General features: G+C 31.8%; 1 protein-coding gene across 1 annotated transcript; it reads left to right on the top strand.

The window, feature by feature from the left end:
• The first annotated feature begins 13,014 nt into the window (after positions 1 to 13,014).
• LOC107024861 lies at positions 13,015 to 13,341 on the top strand. The gene has a single exon (XM_015225799.1). The coding sequence runs from the start codon at positions 13,015 to 13,017 to the stop codon at positions 13,339 to 13,341; it is 327 nt and encodes a 108-aa protein (XP_015081285.1).
• The last annotated feature ends 5,069 nt before the right edge of the window (positions 13,342 to 18,410 follow it).

Raw genomic sequence — 18,410 nt, 5'->3', positions numbered from 1 at the left:
GATTTCAAGATGATTAGGAAGTATCATATAAGTTTTTTTATTCGGTTTCGATTAAGCTCTTTCAATTTTCGAGGAACTTATTGATTCTTTTAAAATTTTCATTTCTAATTTTGATGATATGACAAAAGGTAGTTGATGATACCTTCAAAAATTTTAATTTTCTTAGAAAAATAATTAATTTTGTTATCAATAATTCAATAAATTCTAAAAATTAGTATGAATTTTATAAGGAATTTGACAGAAGAAGATGAAAAAAAAAGAAAAAAAAGGGAGTGGAGTTCAACTTTACGTGGGGGTGGGTTGAGGGTGAGTGGCAAAGAAAAAGAAAGAAAATGGAGGGATAGATCACTTGAAAATGGAAGATGGAAGATGAAGTAAAATTTAAGATGAAATCAAAATTAAAATAAGTCAAAATTGAGAGAGCGATAAAGAAAAAAATTTAAATGAAAAATAAATTATAAATTAAGTTTAATCAACACTTCTCATGTAAGGATTGATGTATGAACACACTTGCTTCTTAAAATCTGGGGCTGATCGAAAAATGATATAATATGTAATATCTGTTATGTAACGACTCATTTGGTCGTTTTGAGTACTAGAGCTTTTTATTTCATAAAATAATTTATAGATTCTAAATGGATATTTTTGACTATTCGTAATCACAATTATAGAATTAATAGGATAGTTTTAATAATTCATTTAGTTGGTGATAAATCAAAATAACATTAAAATAAATAGTGGATCACTTTTACTATTTTTATAATAAGTTAGGTATACAATTAGGATAATAAAAGTTAAATTAGATTAAAGGGAAATTATTAAATTTCTATTCCAAAATAAATTATGTGCAGCACAAACCCTTAAAGAAGAGAACAACAAGATTATCGCAGGTAAACAAATTTTTATTGAAATCTATTCCTTGCAAATGTTGATGGTTGCATGAATATAGTATTATTATTATTATTTAGTTGAAAGGAGATTTGAAATTTAAAAAATGGTTTCTGTGCATCACCAATTTATTGAATTGGGTGTATTAAATTGTTAAATAATGATCTTTCGTAATGATTGTGAAATAATTAAGATTGATATTGGAAGAATAATGTGGATGGATGGTTATTATTTTTCTTTTATTGAAGTTACCGTATGTAACTTGATGATAAAGTTAGGGTTTCATATTTTATTTGTTATAACTGCTTTATAAGTGTTTGATACTACTATTTTTATATATAACTACATATATGAAACTAAGTCAGTTGATGTTTTAGTTCTAGGCTATACAATAACGTATTATTATATATTGAGTTGGAAAGAAATGGTGTGTGGATTATTATTATTACTTTTATTATTGAATTATGAACTGGTTGGGTTACATTGGCACATGGTAAGGAAAATGACTAACATAGTACTGCGAGTGGAAGGAAAACGGTTACTTGGATTAACTTATGAAATTTTGATAACGGAAGTGCAACGTGGTCCTTTATGGACTTGAGGTATAATATTTTGTCGGATAGTAATGACTTAATGATAACTAAATATTTTAAAGGCTGTTGATATAGGTTGTTGGATTAACGTGAATTTGTATTTGCAAGTGTTCGTTTTGTTATCATAATATGATTAAGTTTTGATATAGTGAGATAGACAATTAAATATTAAGACATTAGGTATGTAATAGGAATTGAGATTTAATCCTTGATTAAAAATTTAGCGAGTACGAGTGATCTTGACCTGTTTATTGGCATCAGGATTAGGAACTTGATTATAGAATTAAGCGTGTTTGTTTACAAACATTATATATTTGATAGATTAAAAACATTATGAGGCATGGAAAAGAGGAAATGCATCGGAGAAGTAGCTTGCTTGATTTCATTTCTTCGATAGAGGTAGGTTATGGTTTATGTTATTTGATAGTAAACTCTTAATAGTGATTGATATGCATTGAATGATATTGTGAAGTTTTCTATGTACTTGATTGTGTGGTTGTGTGGTTCGGTTGTGTGTTTTGTGATTGGTCTGAAATTCTGAGACCGTGAAATTATATTCTTGAACCCTCTTTATCTAAGTGATGCCTTAAATAAAGAAGGGTTGATGAAATATCATCATAGAATTGAAAGTGGTGATAGTAAATGATAAATTAATGGTATAATTGGATCGGAGTGTCATGTTTCGACACGGTATAATTGGATCGGAGTGTCACGTTTCGACACAGTATTCTTGGATCAGAGTGTCACGTTCTGACACGGTTTTCTTGGATTGGAGTGTCACGTTCCGACATGGTAATGATTAGATCGGAGTGTCACGTTCCGACACGGTAATGATTGGATCGGAGTGTCACGTTCCGACACAGTAACATAAAGGAAAAGAATATTGAATTAACTTAATATACTCAATCTCAAAGAATTCATTTCCCAAATGAGCGTGGCGTGGAGGCATGAGTCCTCATGGGTGTGCTTGATATTGTGATTGATTATGTAGTCATTTGTTCATGTTGTTTGTTGTCTACTACCTGTTAAGTGTCATATTTGAGTTCATACTATTATTCATTGTATATTAGTTTCTATTTTGTGTTGGATGATGATATCTACTCAGTAAATATTGCCTCGTACTGAGCCCTACTTGTGTTTTTCTTTGTTTTCCTTTTATAGAGTGCAACGAGTGTACATTATGACTTCGAATTGCCCTCAGCTCCAGTCAACCTCCAGCATATCAGGTTCAAGGGTGAGCTATTCATTCAAGAGCTTGTTGGATTCTCTTGGTCATGGAATGATGTCCTTAGTTTTCAAACATAAACTATTTTATTCATTTACTTTGGTGTCTTTGATACTCTTAGACTTTGTAATTGGAGATTAGATGTCCTTGTTGTGATGACTTTTAGGTTTTGGAAAACAATATTAATCAGATTTTGAGCTTCCGCATTGTTCTTGTATAATATAATTTAAGGTTGAATTCGTTGGTTCACCCAATTATGTAGTTAAGTATGGGTGTCACTCACGACTCAATTTGGGTCGTGACATGTTCGAAATTATTTAGTGGGGGTAATAAGACGGTTGCAAAGTTAAAATGTCTTTTTAAAAATTCGAAACAAATTCAGTGGTTACTTTATGTCTTTAACAATATTCGAAAAAGGAAGTATGTGGTGTATGCTTTAGAGAAGTTGTGATTATGATTGTGATTGTGATTATCAATTTCTTTTTTCAATTATTCGCAGTTGTTCTTTAGAAATTTAGAATGAAATATAATTTAAAAATAAATAAAGAATTTCAAATTTTTTTTTTTATATAAAATGAAAATTATATAGGATGATTATTTGGAAAAAACAAAGAAAAGATTAGATTATAAATGAGAAAATTAAAACAAAATAGAAATAATAATATTACATTGAGAAGAGAAGAAAATTATTTTTTAGAAAGTAAAATAGAGAAAAAGGTTGGAGTTGGTTGACTAAAAAACATAGAACTCTATATTTGGAGTGTAGAGTTGTCTGAGAAAGGATTGATTATCCAAGTTTTTTTTTTTAATTCCACGACTCTTTCAGTTCGTTGTTCTCTGAATTTATCTTTCACCATTTTTTCTGTTTACGCTCTCCCCTAATTTTTATATGTGATAACATTCAATTCTAGTGGATGTTGTTTTAGTTTCAGAAATTAGGGTTTAGTTCTACTGTAATATCAATAAGAAGCTTTCATAGAATAAAATTGACTTTACTGAAGGCTATTATGAATTCTTCTAAGTCTTTGACTCTTTTTATTAACATACTTTTTACATGTGATTTTTTTTGTCAATTTTCTTGGCATTAAGAAAAATTGGTAGAGAATACAAGAAAGCTATGTCAGCAAAATTCTCAAAAGTTATTACGCAATATACTTATATTTTGTCAATTTGTGAAAATTATCATGTTTCGCTTTCTTTTGATTTCCCCCTTCTTTTGGTATAAGCTCACTACATTGACTTCTTTGTGCTAAAATTAAATGAAAGGAGAAGTCCTCAATGATTTAAGTAATTTAGGATTTTTGTGATGTTTACTTTGGGGTTATACTTTTTCTAGATGAATTTGCAGCGTATTGATTATTATGCCTAGTAAAATATCATAATAATACCTAAAGCAATGTATATATGCAGTAATAAAAATACAGATCAATAATTTATGCAAGTCATATTACAGATGTTATAAACACATAAATGTATACCTGAATCTAAAAGAAATTAGGAATTAATTTCAAATTAAGTAGGTCTCAATTGGTTAGAGACCCGTGCTGATAACATGTTGCAAAATGAGAGGAAGATACAACAACACTAAACAAGAAATGAAAGATAAATGCTATTGAGAAGTATAGAGTGGAGAATATTATTTAAACTCTTTAAGTTTATCATTCACAAGGGTGAAGCATACCCTTTTATAGGATGTAAAATCATCCGTTTACAATGCTAAACAAAATACATTAAAAGATAATTAAGTAATGCATTAATGAAACATTACGTTAGGAGTAGATTGAATAGAAACATTCACACAATTAAATGATATGTAACAATTTTAAATTTTTTTTACCAAACGCTATCATCCTAGTCAAAAAGCAAAGGTAGTGTTAGTTGTTACCCAATAAGATATTATAATTCTAATTCCTTGGAAACAAAAACGAAAGGAAGTTAAATCGTTGAAAGAACCTCAACAAAAAATAAATAGATAAATAAATAAATAAATGTTACTCTTTATTTGAAGTGGGACTTGAGGGCGTACAAACACTGCTTTATGCAGTTGTACAAAATGCACTAATAGATGTATTTTTTTTAAGGTAATTTAGTAATTTCATCTTATTATTTTATATTATTTTTATGGCAACACGTGCACTACAAGTGTGATGATAATATTCTTCCTTTCACTTTTCTTTTCTAGTCCGTTTGGATTGATTTAAAAAAAATACGGAAAAGGGCCTAAAATATCCTCGAAGTATTGAAAATGGTACACAATTACCCTCCATCCACCTATTGGCCCCCAAATACCCTTCACATCCACCTTTGGGTCCAAATTTACCCCTTCATTAACAGACCAAAATTAAAAATAATTAAATAATAATTTTTAATGACGTGGCACTCAACCATTGGTTGTAATTTAATTATTTAAAATAATTTTAAACCCACCCATTACCCACCAATTTTAACTAAACCCACCCATTACTTTCCCATTCATTTTTCCCTTATTACCCTTCTCTCTCCTAACTTTCCCATTCATGTTATAAGGGAAAGTTAAAATGGGTTTTTTCCCTTGTTTTATGAGTTATGAAGTAAGTTAAAATTATTTCTTAGTGAAGTCTTCCTCAATTTACACAGATTTTCTCGGGAAAACATCTTATTCTGTTTCTTTAATCACATGTCTTGGATTTTTCGTCTCTGAATACAGAGTAGTCTTTGTTAGGGATCTAGAGTACCAAACACTATCCATGTGTTTGGCAGAATTCTGTTAAAAATCTACGTATAAATAATTTATCGAAAAAATTAATTGAACTTTTTTTTTTTTAGAATCTAGGACTCATAAATTCAAAATTGTGGATTGTTACGGCTTGTAATGTACTCAGTTTTTATGTAGTACTGCTAATTATTTTGTAATATTCAAAATTATGCAGAAAGTGAAAGAACATGGGGATAGAAAGTGAAGTACCGGAATCAGGAGGAGGAATCAGGCGAAGAAATTGTGTGTGCACAAAAGATGATTTTCTGCCGGAGGAATCGTTCAAGAGCTGGGGAAATTACGCGAATGCGCTGAGGCAAGAGAAGGGTAATAAGGGAAAAATGAATGGGAAAGTAATGGGTGGTTTAGTTAAAATGGGTGGGTTTAAAATTATTTTAAATAATTAAATTACAACCAATGGTTGAGTGCCACGTCATTAAAAATTATTATTTAATTATTTTTAATTTTGGTCTGTTAATGAAGGGGTAAATTTGGACCCAAAGGTGGATGTGAAGGGTATTTGGGGGCCAATAGGTGGATGGAGGGTAATTGTGTACCATTTTCAATACTTCGAGGGTATTTTAGGCCCTTTTTCCGAAAAAAATAATTTTTAAAAAGTAATTTTTTAAAGTGCTCTAGATCTTATTTTAAAAATAAATAGTTATATATTTGGATAAAAATATTGTAGTTCAAAAAAAGTTATTGATGCGTTTGACAAATAAGTGCTGGTAAACACTTTTTTCACATCAAAATGTCTGAAATATCCGTAAAACTGTTAACATGATAAAAAGTTGATTAATTTAAGGTTTTTATACTTAAAAAATTAAAACAAAATTAATTTATATTTTACATCCACAAGTAATAATATTTCCTATCACTCACATATTTCTTTACCATGACAAATTATTTATAAGAGGAATATAAATTTATTATTTAAGTTAATTTTGTACACTCAACTTATTGTAGTTTCTAAAAATATATAATTTGAATAGATCAAAGAAAAGTTTAAGATTCATTTTAGTTGTATTCATAAGTAATAATAATTGTCTATCATTTCCATATTTATTTATAAGAGGAATATAAGTTTAGAAATTGGAGAAAGAGATGTTAAAGTTAAAACAATATGGGCAATTTGGAAATTGTATAAAAGAATTAAGGACAAAAAGGTAATAAAGTTGATCAACAGAAAAGGGTTTTTAAGTTTTTTTTAAAAAAAAACATCCCTCACATAACTTTTAACGTTTAGCCTAAAATAAGTCATTTTAAACTTAAAATAAGTCGTTTGATATTCAAAAACTAACTTTTAAGTCAGTTTAACCAACTTAAAAGCCCATCCAAATAGGCTCTAAGACCATCTCCAACCCTACTCTATTTTACTCTTCATTCTCTATATTTGGATAGTAAAAAAAGAGCATGCCCTCTCCAAGCACTTTCTATTTTTCTTTTGTGCAATTTGGAGAACTACTATCCATATTCTTAATTTTACTTTTTTAAATATTATATTATTATTTTTGTTATTTTGTAATTAACATATTTTTTTCATATAGGATTTAATTAAATCTCTAATATTCGTAATTATTTCAGAATGTAATATAAATTTTAAAAATATATTATTTAATTAAAGGCTCAAAAATGTCCTTACATCTATTGGTTTAAAAATGTCCTTAACGTTTTCTCTAGATTAAAAAATGTCCATTAATTAACAGAAATATGACATGGATTTAACTTAACAAGTGGCCATTTTATATTGGTCCACATAATTTTTTTTACGCAATTAAAAGATCTAATCCAACCCAATACCCAGACCCATTTTACTAATGATTGAAGCATTTTTCTCTGTTCTTTTTTCCTCTGTTTTTTTCTTCAAAAAATGGTAGATAACTTTCAACAAAAGATCAGCTAAACTGCAGTATTTAACTCGGCAAAATCAATAAAATGCAAATCTTAACACTCAAAATAGATACTTTCAACCTAACAAATAAATAAGTAAAATGAATACTTGAAACTCTGGAAAAAAATGGCTAATTGAATTGCAGAATTTAAATCCAATAAATCACAGCTATAACCCAATAAATAGCAGCTAAAATGTATAATAGTACGGCAAAAAGTACACCATCATATAAGGATGAAATGGTTTTCATTTAAAGATCAGTTTAAAGCCTTACATAGCAGAAATGTTGTGCATTTCAAAACCAAACTAACTTTAGAATTGTACTAAAAGATTATATACATTTGGTAGAAGAACAAGCACAACTAGCTATCCGTTGCACTTCATACATGATTCAACGACTTAGATTGTACAATGAATTGTGGTCCAACCTTAACTCGACAATGACGAATCCCCACTTGTCGGCCCGTGGGAGAGTACGAGTGAGGATGTGCTCACAAGAGACTAACTCATATCTTTATGTATAGTACCTGAACTGAATTTTGAAGTTTCTCAATTGAAGGACATTTCTATTTCCTGTAAAGAGATTTTTGAAGACTCACAAGATTCCTTTGGAAGATCAATGTTGGGTTTGGATATTTAATTTCGGTTCTTTTAATTGGGTAAATAATGATGTTGATCAATATGAAATTGTCTTTTGTTTAGTTAAATCACGTTTAATTAATGGGTATTTTGAACCTAAAGAAAACGTTAAGGGCATTTTTAAATTAATAGATGGAAGGAGTTCATATTTGAACAATTTTCAATATGGTACGGACATTTTTGAACCTTTTCCCTTTAATATATAGTGTTTTCATCTCCGAATAATAATACATTTTTAAAGTTTTCATCACTTTGTGAAACAATTTGATGTTATTATTAATTTTCACCATGAAGGGCCCGTTTGGCCATAGATTTCCTAAATAATATTTGGAAAAGAATTTGGCAAATAGTGTTTGTCCATACAATTGTCATTATCTGGCAAATATTCCGAATTTCCAAATACTAGTTTTTCTAGTATTTGGGCCAACTCTCATTATTTGAAAATTTTTTGAAAATTGAAATTCTACCCAAACTTTTATCTTTTACAAAAAGACCCTCTATAGTATTTGTTTGCGTTGTGTTACATAATTTTTTATGTGAACACCAAAGTGGCTATGAAATATTCAGGGAATATTAAATAATGATATGGTTGTTGATGAAAATGATGAACAATAGGCTCAAGGTAACAAAGTCATGTATTTTGTCTACTTCACAGTGTATGAAATGATGCTTGTTGCACTCACTTTAAACTACTCCATTACTCTAGTGTCATGGACACTATTTGTTATTGTTGCAACGAACATCCTATTGACTTGTAATACAAACTTATAATTAGTTTTGATAGTTTTTAAAACTTATGGGTATAAATTATATTTTTAGAAAAAGTGAAATATATTTCCCAAATACTATGATCAAACACATTGTGAAATTTTACCAAAATTTTTACTCAATTTGCCAAGAATATTTAATCTATGGCCAAACGCTAGCGAAGAATGCACAAATCTTAAATTATAGGATACAAAATTTAATTTGAAAATATAATACATAACATAATAATTCAAATACAAGATAACAATACAATACATAACATAACAATTCTAAAAATCACAACAATAATTTGGTAACCCGAGAGTTTGTTTCTAGATTGAAAAAAGACATAAAGTCATTATTAATGTTGTCCTGAATTTTTAAAAAGACACCTTAACTTTGTAATCGTCCATTACCCCACTAAACAATTTTGAACATATATTATTATATCATTTTTCTTCCACTTGACATAGAGAGTGTGTGCACTCTCTAAAAGAGAATGAACAACCTAAAATAACTAATATAATTTTACTTTTTCAAATATTTTATCATAAAATACATTTTCTTATTATTTCATATTTTTTTCCTTTTGATTTTTATTTTCTTTTTCTTTCTTCTTCAAAAATTTATTGTCATCTCCACTGAAGTTTCTCACTTTCAATGTCACCATTTTTACCACAACTTCACCTTTTTTTTTACAACTATTAGTTTTACTCTCTTTAATTTTAAAACTTTATTTAAATATTTTCTTACATTTCAAACAATTTGATAAACCCATAGATTTCAAGATGATTAGGAAGTATATCATATAGTTTTTTCTATCCGATTTCAATTAATTTCGAGGAATTCATTGATTCTTTTAAAATTTTCATTTCTAATTTTGTAGCTATATGAAAAGAAGTAGTTGATGATACCTTCAAAATTTTTAATTTTCTTTGAAAAATAATTAATTTTGTTATCAATAATTCAATAAATTCTAAAAATTAGTATGAGTTTTATTAAGAATTTGACTGGAGAAGAAGATGAAAAAGAAAAGAAAAAAAATGAGAGTGGAGTTCAACTTTATGTGGGGGGTCGGTTGAGGGTGAGAGGTAAAAAAAGATGGAGGGATGGATCACTTGAAAGTGGAAGGTTGAAGATGAAGTAAAATTTAAGATGAAATCAAAATTAAATTAAGTCAAAAAGTGAGAGAGAAGATAAAGAAAAAGAAAGATAAAGAAAAAAATTTAAATGAATTTTTTTTTAAATTAAATTAATCAACACTTCTCATGTAAGGATTGGTGTATGAACACACTTGCTTCTTAAAATCTGGGGTTGATCGAAAAATGATATGATAATATCTGTTCGAAATTGTCTAGTGGGATAATAGAACAATTGCAAAGTTAAAATGTCTTTTTGAAAATTCGGAATAAATTCAGTGGTTGCTTAATGTCTTTAACAAGATTCAAAAAAGGAAGTATGTAGTGTATGCTTTAGAGAAGTTGTGGTTATGGTTGTGATTGTGCTTATCAATTTTTTTTCAATTATTCGTAGTTGTTCTTTATAAATTTAGAATGAGATATAATTTAATATTAAATAAAGAATTTCAAAAAATAAATTTTATATAAAATAAAAATTATATAGGATGATTATTTGAAAAAAAGAAAGAAAAAATTTAGATTATGAAATAAGAAAATTAAAATAAAATAGAAATAATAATATAACATTGAGAAGAGAGAAGAAAATTATTTTTTAGAAAGTAAAATAGAGAATTAGGTCGGAGTTGATTGTCTAAAAAACAGAGAACGCTATATTCAGAGTGTAGGATTGTCTGAGAAAGGATTGATTGTCCAAGTTGTTTTTTTTTTTTAAAATTCTGCCACTCTTTTAGTTTGTTGTTCTTTGAGTTTATCTTTCACCATTTTCTCTATTTGCACTCTCCCCTAATTTTTATATGTGATAACATTCAATTTTAATGGATGTGTTGTTTCAGTTCCATAAATTAGGGTTTAGTTCTGCTGTAATATCAACGAGAAGCTTTCATAGAATAAAATTGACTTTACTGAAGGCTATTGTGAATTTTTCGAAGTCTCTAACTCTTTTAGTAACATATTTTTTACATGCAACTTTTTTTGTTAATTTTATAGATTTCAATGTCATTAAGAAAAATTGGTAGAGAATACAAGAAAGCTATGTTAGCAAAATTCTCAAAAGTTATTACTCCCTCCGTTTCAAAAAGATTGACCTAGTTTGACTTGAACGAAATTTAAGAAAAGAAAGAAACTTTTTAATCTTGTGGTTTTAAGTTAAAGTCATGTCAAATGTACTAAAATGCCCTTTAATCTTGTAGTCCTAAACATGCCACGTGTAAAGTTAAAGTTAAAGTGTTGCCAAAAAAGGAAAGTGGCCATTCTTTTTGAAACAAACTAAAAAGGAAATAGGGACATTCTTTTTGGAACGGAGGGAGTACGTAATATACTTATATGTTTGTCAATTTGTGAAAGTTATCAAGTTTCACTTTTCTTTGATTTCCCCCCTCCTTTTGGTGTAAATTCACTACATAGACCTCTTTGTGCTAAAATTAAATGAAAGGATAAGTGCTCAATGATTTAAGTAATTAAGAATTTTTGTGATGTTTACTTTTGGGTTATACTTTTTCTTGATGAATTTGCAGGAATTATTTTCAAATTTATGGTGAGTGTGTTTTATGTTGTAAAAAATATTGATTGACGTTAATGAGGTAAATCATAAAGGTAATGTTGAAATTGCAACCTCTTTATAGGAGTTGTATTGGTGATTAACGCTGAAAAATATTAAATGTGATTAGTTATCAAGATAGGTTAGTTGAGAAGGAAGATTTGCATGCGGTTCAAAGAGTATTTGAGTATGTTTGTGTCTCTATCATATAACTTGTTTGTTGATCCATGTGTACATGTGGTGTGAAATTTAAGCTTCTGGTATATGTCAGTTTTATTACTTAATGACATTTGCTGAAAGTACTTATGCAAAAGATGTATATAAAGGTAAATTTATTATTTATCTCTATTGGTGTCATAAAATTTTTAATTGTCGTCATAAAATTTTTAATTGTCTCACTTGTGAGAGCTATTATATCCCCTTTTAATAATGGAAAGAAGACACATGCCAATTATTTTGAAAGCATTGTATTGTTTGACTTTAGTTCTTGCTATTATTATTTTTACCGCATATTTTTAAGGTTCATGATCATCAGATGTTGGGTCCGTGCTCAAATACGATGTAACAACCCAATGGTAGTGTATAGTGTAAGTGTTATTTGTAGTTTTGATGATTTGACAATCTCAGGGACCTTGTGAAGGAACCTGGTTCTTGGCTCAATATACTTTTCACTGCCAGCTAAAAAAAGTAAAAAGTTGGTGCACAGTCTCCAACTGACAGAAATGACAAATGTGGCAGAAACCTCAGCCAATGACAATGCTTAAAGGATATTGACTTTTTCATATAAACTTAATATCCAATAGTCACAATCTTAGTTTTTGCAACTTGAAAAGGCATCTCAAGAACTCTTGCAAAGGATGAAAAATCTGAAGAAAAAAATATTTCGAAAAGCAACTCAAACGAAAGTGCTGATAGTGTAGTTGTCTTAAAGAGTATTTCTTTTGATATGAAATTGAATTTGGTCCTAAAATATATAAAGGATTCAGTTTGTTTTGATAAGTTACTTCTAAGTTAGTTAAGTTAAACTAATTAGTGGGTAGCCTGTGTGTTTCTTAGAAAAGTCTAAATTATCAGTTGTGTGGTGATTTAGTGGACAACCTGCGTGTTGCTTAGTGAATTCTAAGTTGTCTAGTGGTGATTGCTTAGTGGGCAGAGTCATATCTGCTTAGGCCCTTCAAGCAATAGAGTTATTGCTTGGTTGTGAGATTAATAACTTTTTCTCACTCTTTTGTAACCGGTTTTACTTTTGTTTGTGAAGACTAGTGAAACGGTTGGAAATCCTGTGTGATAGGTTGTGGTTTTACTCCCATGAGCAAGGAGGTTTTCACGTAAACTGCTTGTGTTGATATTCTGCCTTTATTTACAGTTGTTCTTATTTTGAGTGTGTCAAGGGACTTGGTCCATGACTGTTAGTGGACGCACGTATTCTAACAATTGGTATCAGAGCGGGTACTCTCTATCTGGTTACACCAAGAGAGTGGTTCCTGCTTTAGAATGGCTGCTCTACTTAACCTAGAAGAAGGTCAATCCTCAACTCGACCACCTCGTTTCAATGGTCAGTTCTATATAGCTGGTGGAAAACTAGAATGCATGACTTTCTTATGGCTGAAGATAGTGAGCTATGGGATTTGTCTTGGATGGACCTTCCATTCCAACTTCTGAAGTAAAGGATGGTGAGATAACTCGAGTTATTCCAAAGACTCGTCAACAATACAGTGAAGCAGACAGAAAGAAGATTGAGAAGGGATACAAAGCCAATAAGTTACTGCTTTGTGGTATAGGTGCTGAAGAATTCAACCGCATTTCAGCGTGTGAATCAGCAAAGGATATCTGGGACTGTTTAAGAACCGCTCATGAAGGGACTGAGCAAGTCAAGGAATCAAAGATAGACATGCTCACTTCTCAATATGAAAATTTCCAAATGAAAGAAGGAAAAAACTATTCATGACATGTATACCATACTCTCCCCATAACAAATGAGTTGCGAAGTCTCGGAGAACCAATTAGTATGAGCAAGCAATTTAGGGAAGTTCTTCGAATACTTCCTAAGTCTTGAGAAAGCAAGGTAGATGCTATCACTGAAGCCAAGGATCTGAAGGTTCTAACCATGAATGGTCTCATTGGAAATCTCAAGACGCACGAGATGAACAAAAGTCAAGATTTCTCAAAGAAGGAGGCCAAGTCTCTAATGCTAAAATTCACTCCTGAAGAAGGGTCTAGCGAAGATGATGATATGTCTTACCTTACCAAGGGATTTCAGAAGATTATAAGGAAAAACAGAGGTTTTAAGAAGGGAGGGAATCCTCCTCGAGCTGCAACTGCTAGTGACATTTGTCACAAGTGTGGAAAGGCTGGGCATTTTATAAGGGATTGTCCATTACTCAAAGCTGAAAACAAAGAGTACCAAAGGCCAAGAGGTGAAAAGGAGAAACGAAGGGACCTAGTACTTGACAAAACTGACAGAAAGGCTGCAACTGACTATTTAGTAAAGAAAGCTCTTGCTGTATGGGGAGACTCCTCAAATGAGTCAGAAAACTCAAAAGGACCTGGAGATACATCAATGGTGGTGATTCAAAATGAGGCTAATGTATTCAATGAAATGTTCGCTCTCATGGCTCTGTTAGATGAGGAAGATGATGAATATAAGGTAACTCTCCTCGACTTTAAGCAAAATCTGAATACATACTCTCTTAAAAGATTGAGAAGGTTAGCAAATGTCTTGATTGATTCTGTAATAGAGTTAACTCCGGAGAGGGACTCTATGAATGCTGATTTTGAAAGTCTTAGTGAGAACAGAGAGAAGATGGGTGTGAAAATGTCAGTCATTGAGGAACAAATAGTTGTTCTAGAATCTGAAAAACTATGAGAAATCTGGAAAAAGGAAAGGAAAGTCTACCAGTTTACAAGTTAAATTGGAAGAAAATCTAAATATCACTGAGGCTAAACTTGCCTTAGCATTGGAAAGAAATAATCACTTAGAAAGGGACCTAGTCCAGCTTAAGGAAGAACTCACTAATTCTCTTAAATGAACCAAATCCTCAAAATTGCTTTCCAATGTAACTAGTTAAAGCAACTACAACAAAAAAGGTCTAGGAAGTTTAAATATCATTCCTCCCTACAATTATCATAGTAAACATGTGTATGTGTATGATAATTTGATGTGTCTTCACTGTGGTACAAATGGACATTTGAAAGGGGAATGTGAGGCTTGGAAAGAATCACGAGGAAGGTTCTCAATCTATACAAGACAGAAAAGGGTACCAAGAAAAGTACAACCTTCTCAGCTTACCTCAAATCTGTGATAAGGGAAATTAAGTCAAGTTTACTTCTGAGAGTTGTACTGTAAAGAAAAGTACAACCTTCTCAGCTTACCTCAAATCTGTGATAAGGGAAATTAAGTCAAGTTTACTTCTGAGAGTTGTACTGTAATCAATCTAACTACCAAGAAGGTGGTTCTTACTGCTCAAATATGTAAAAATATGTATGTGGCAAACCTAGAAACATCTCACGGAGACGATCTGACATGCCTGAATGCTCAGAGTGATAATGCTGATTTATGGCATCGAAGGCTATGCCATTGTGAGCTCGTCTTTGCTGAATAAGCTGGTTTCTAGGGACCTGGTCCAGGTCTGCCAAAGTTGAAGTTCAGTGAAAGTAAAGTGTGTGAAGCATGTGTCAAAAGCAAGCAAACTAGATCATCCTTCAAGTCAAAGAAGCAAGTGAGCTCTTCAAGAACTTTGGAACTGTTACAAATGGATCAGTGTGGGCCTCTGAAAATTCAAAGCAAAAGCAGAAAGAAGTACATTCTGGTTATTGTTGATGATTACTCAAGGTTCACACGGACAAGATTTCTAAAATCAAAAGCTGAGACACTTGACGTTCTGAATGTCTTTTTCAAAATGATCCAAACAAAATTGGATCACTTGATAGCTGGGATCAGGTCAGATCACGGAACTGAGTTTGAAAACACAAAGGCTGATGAGTTCTGCTCAGAAAATAACATAAGTCACAACTTCTCAACTCCAAGAACATCTCAGCAAAATGGGGTGGTAGAATGAAAGAACAGAACATTGGTGAACATTGCTAGAACCATTCTCATTGAGTCCAATATTCCTCAGAATTTCTGGGCTGAAGCAGTCAACCCAACATGCTATGTTACTAACAGATGCTTGATACGACCGCTACTGAACAAAACCCTCTATGAATTTCTCAACAACAAGAAACCTAAGTTGAGTTATCTAAGGGCTTTTGAATGCAAGTGTTTTGTTTTGAACAATGGAAAGGATGATCTTGGAAAGTTTGATCCTCGGAGTAATGAAGAGATTTTTGTAGGATACTCATCATCAAGCAAGGCCTACAGAGTATTCAACAAAAGAACTCAATGCATTGAAGAAAGTGTTCATGTGGTATTTGATGAAGATGGTGATCTGAAAAAGCTGTAATTGAAAGATGAAGATGATTTGAATGAACTGTTCCAAGCTCAGAAAAGTGAAAGTAGCGGGCTGAAGCACTTGAAAATTTGGAGACTGATGATGCTGATCCAGATTCATCTTAGAAGACCAAAGAAAATAACCAGTCTGAAGAAGGACATAAATCAAGCATAAACTCATCCTCAAGAAAATGATGACTCTGATGATGAAGAAGATCAGACAGATCAACTTCAACCTTTAGTGTCAAAACCGGCTTGGAAGCACAACTCATCTCATCCACTTGATAATCTAATTTCACCATTGAATTCTGGAATGCAAACTAGATCAAAAACAAGAAATATCGTTTTTTTTCAGCTTTTATCTCAATCATTGAGCCTAAGAATGTGAAAGAGGGTCTGAATGATGTAGACTGGGTCAACTCAATGCAAGATTAATTGCATCAGTTTGAGAGAAACAATGTATGGTACCAGGTCCCAAGACTTACTGACAGAACCATCATAGGGACCCAGTGGGTGTTCAGAAACAAGCTTGATGAGAGTGGTGTAATCACAAGGAACAAGTCCAGATTGGTTATCCAAGGGTATAATGAGGAAGAGGGCATAGATTATGATGAGACATTTGTTTCTGTTGCTTGAATGGAGACTATTAGAATTCTTATAGCCTTTTCTGCTTTTATGGGGTTCAAACTCTACCAAATGAATGTCAAAAGTGCCTTCTTGAACGGAGATTTAAAGGAAGAGGTATACTTTAAACAACCACCTAGTTTGAAGATGTCAAGCGACCAAATCATGTGCTCAAATTAAACAAGACTTTGTATGGTTTGAAACAAGCTCCTAGAGCTTGGTATGAGAGGTTTTCCAAATTCCTGCTAAAGAATGGGTTCAAAAGGGGGAAAATTGACAACACCTTATTTCTAATGAAAAAGGAACAATAACTGCTGATCATACAAGATACGTGGATGATATCATCTTTGGAGCTACATCTAAACATTTGTGTGAAGAATTTGCTACCTTAATGGGCAACGAGTTTGAGATGAGCATGATGGAAAAACTAACATTCTTCTTGGGGCTGCAAATTAAAGAAACACTAGATGGAACCTCAATCAGTCAAGAAAAGTATACAAAGGAGCTGATGAAGAAATTCAACATGGTGGATTCTAAACCTATATACACCCCTATGGGAACCAACTCCAAACTGGGAGTAGATGAAGCCGGTTCTCTTGTAAATCAAACCATGTATAGAGGTATTATTGGCTCCTTGTTATACTTAACTGCTAGCAGACCTAATATTGTGTTCAGTGTTGGAATGTGTGCTAGATTTCAAGCATGTACCAGGGATTCACATCTAAAAGCTGCCAAACAGATTCTAAGATACTTGAAGAAAATAGGGGACCTGGTCCTATTCTACCCACCTGGTGATTCCTTTAATCTAGTTGGCTTTGCTGATGTTGACTTTGCAGGCTATCAAATAGACAGGTTGAGTACTTCAGGCATGGCACACTTTCTTGGATCCTCTCTTATCTCTTGGGAACTAAGAAACAAAATTCAGTGGCTCTTTCAACAGCTAAAGCTGAATATGTGGCTGCTGCTTCTTGTTGTGCTCAACTTTTGTGGATTAAGCAACAACTAGAAGATTTTGAAGTTTGTATACAAACAATTCCTCTTATATGTGATAACACTAGTGCTGTTAGTATGGGGAAGAATCCAGTTCAACATAAGAGAACAAAACATATTAATGTGAGACATCATTTTTTGAGAGATAATGTTGAAAAAAGGAATATTGTCTTGAAGTATTGCAGAACGGAAGATCAGATTGCAGACATCTTCACCAAAGCTCTAAGCAAAGATCAGTTTGAGATTAACAGGCTGAAGTTGGGAATGATGAACCCAAATTGACCTGACTTCATCCAAAAGCACTAAATTCCCTTGATGGCTATGATTTGTAGTGCAGGTATCCTCTTTACTAGTAATAAACTGTCTGAGTAAGTCCAATTTTGTACCTATTGCAGGTATATATTCATGAGAAATTACAGAAGCAAAGTATGGCCAGAACCATTTAGGAATGGGATTTCACTTGCAGTAAAGGACCTGGTCCTTTTAAAGGTTAGCACTTTTTACATTATTTTTAAACTGCTTTAAAGAGAACAGTTAAAATGGCCACGTGTCAGTCATCGGTCATTCTGACCGTTGTCTTATCTCTTAAATCCAAGCGATACGTCTAATCTAAGGGACCTGACACCATTTCGCTCCTTTTTATACAAACTTCTCACCTCTCATCTTCTTCACTCTAATTTCTTAAGCCTTCTCTAATAAAACCCTAATCTTCATCTACTCCTTTCTTCCTCTCTTGCTGCATATCTTCTTCTTTCTCTACAAAATGTCTGAACCTTCATCATCCTCAAAGAAGATGCTTGCATCTTTAAATGAAATCGACCTTGTGTCCTTTTCCACACCCTCATCCACTGTGTCTCCGTTGAAAATGTCGTCTACCTCTCCAGTCAACCTTGTTCTAGATAGTTCCCCAAATCATCATCTCCTCTTGATCTAAATAACCCAGTACTCTCTCCTCAACCTGGTTCCCATTTGGC

The sequence above is a fragment of the Solanum pennellii genome, chromosome 7 (genome assembly GCF_001406875.1).
Source record: "Solanum pennellii chromosome 7, SPENNV200".
Classification (NCBI taxonomy): domain Eukaryota; kingdom Viridiplantae; phylum Streptophyta; class Magnoliopsida; order Solanales; family Solanaceae; genus Solanum; species Solanum pennellii.
This window is presented reverse-complemented; position numbering and strand designations above follow the sequence as displayed.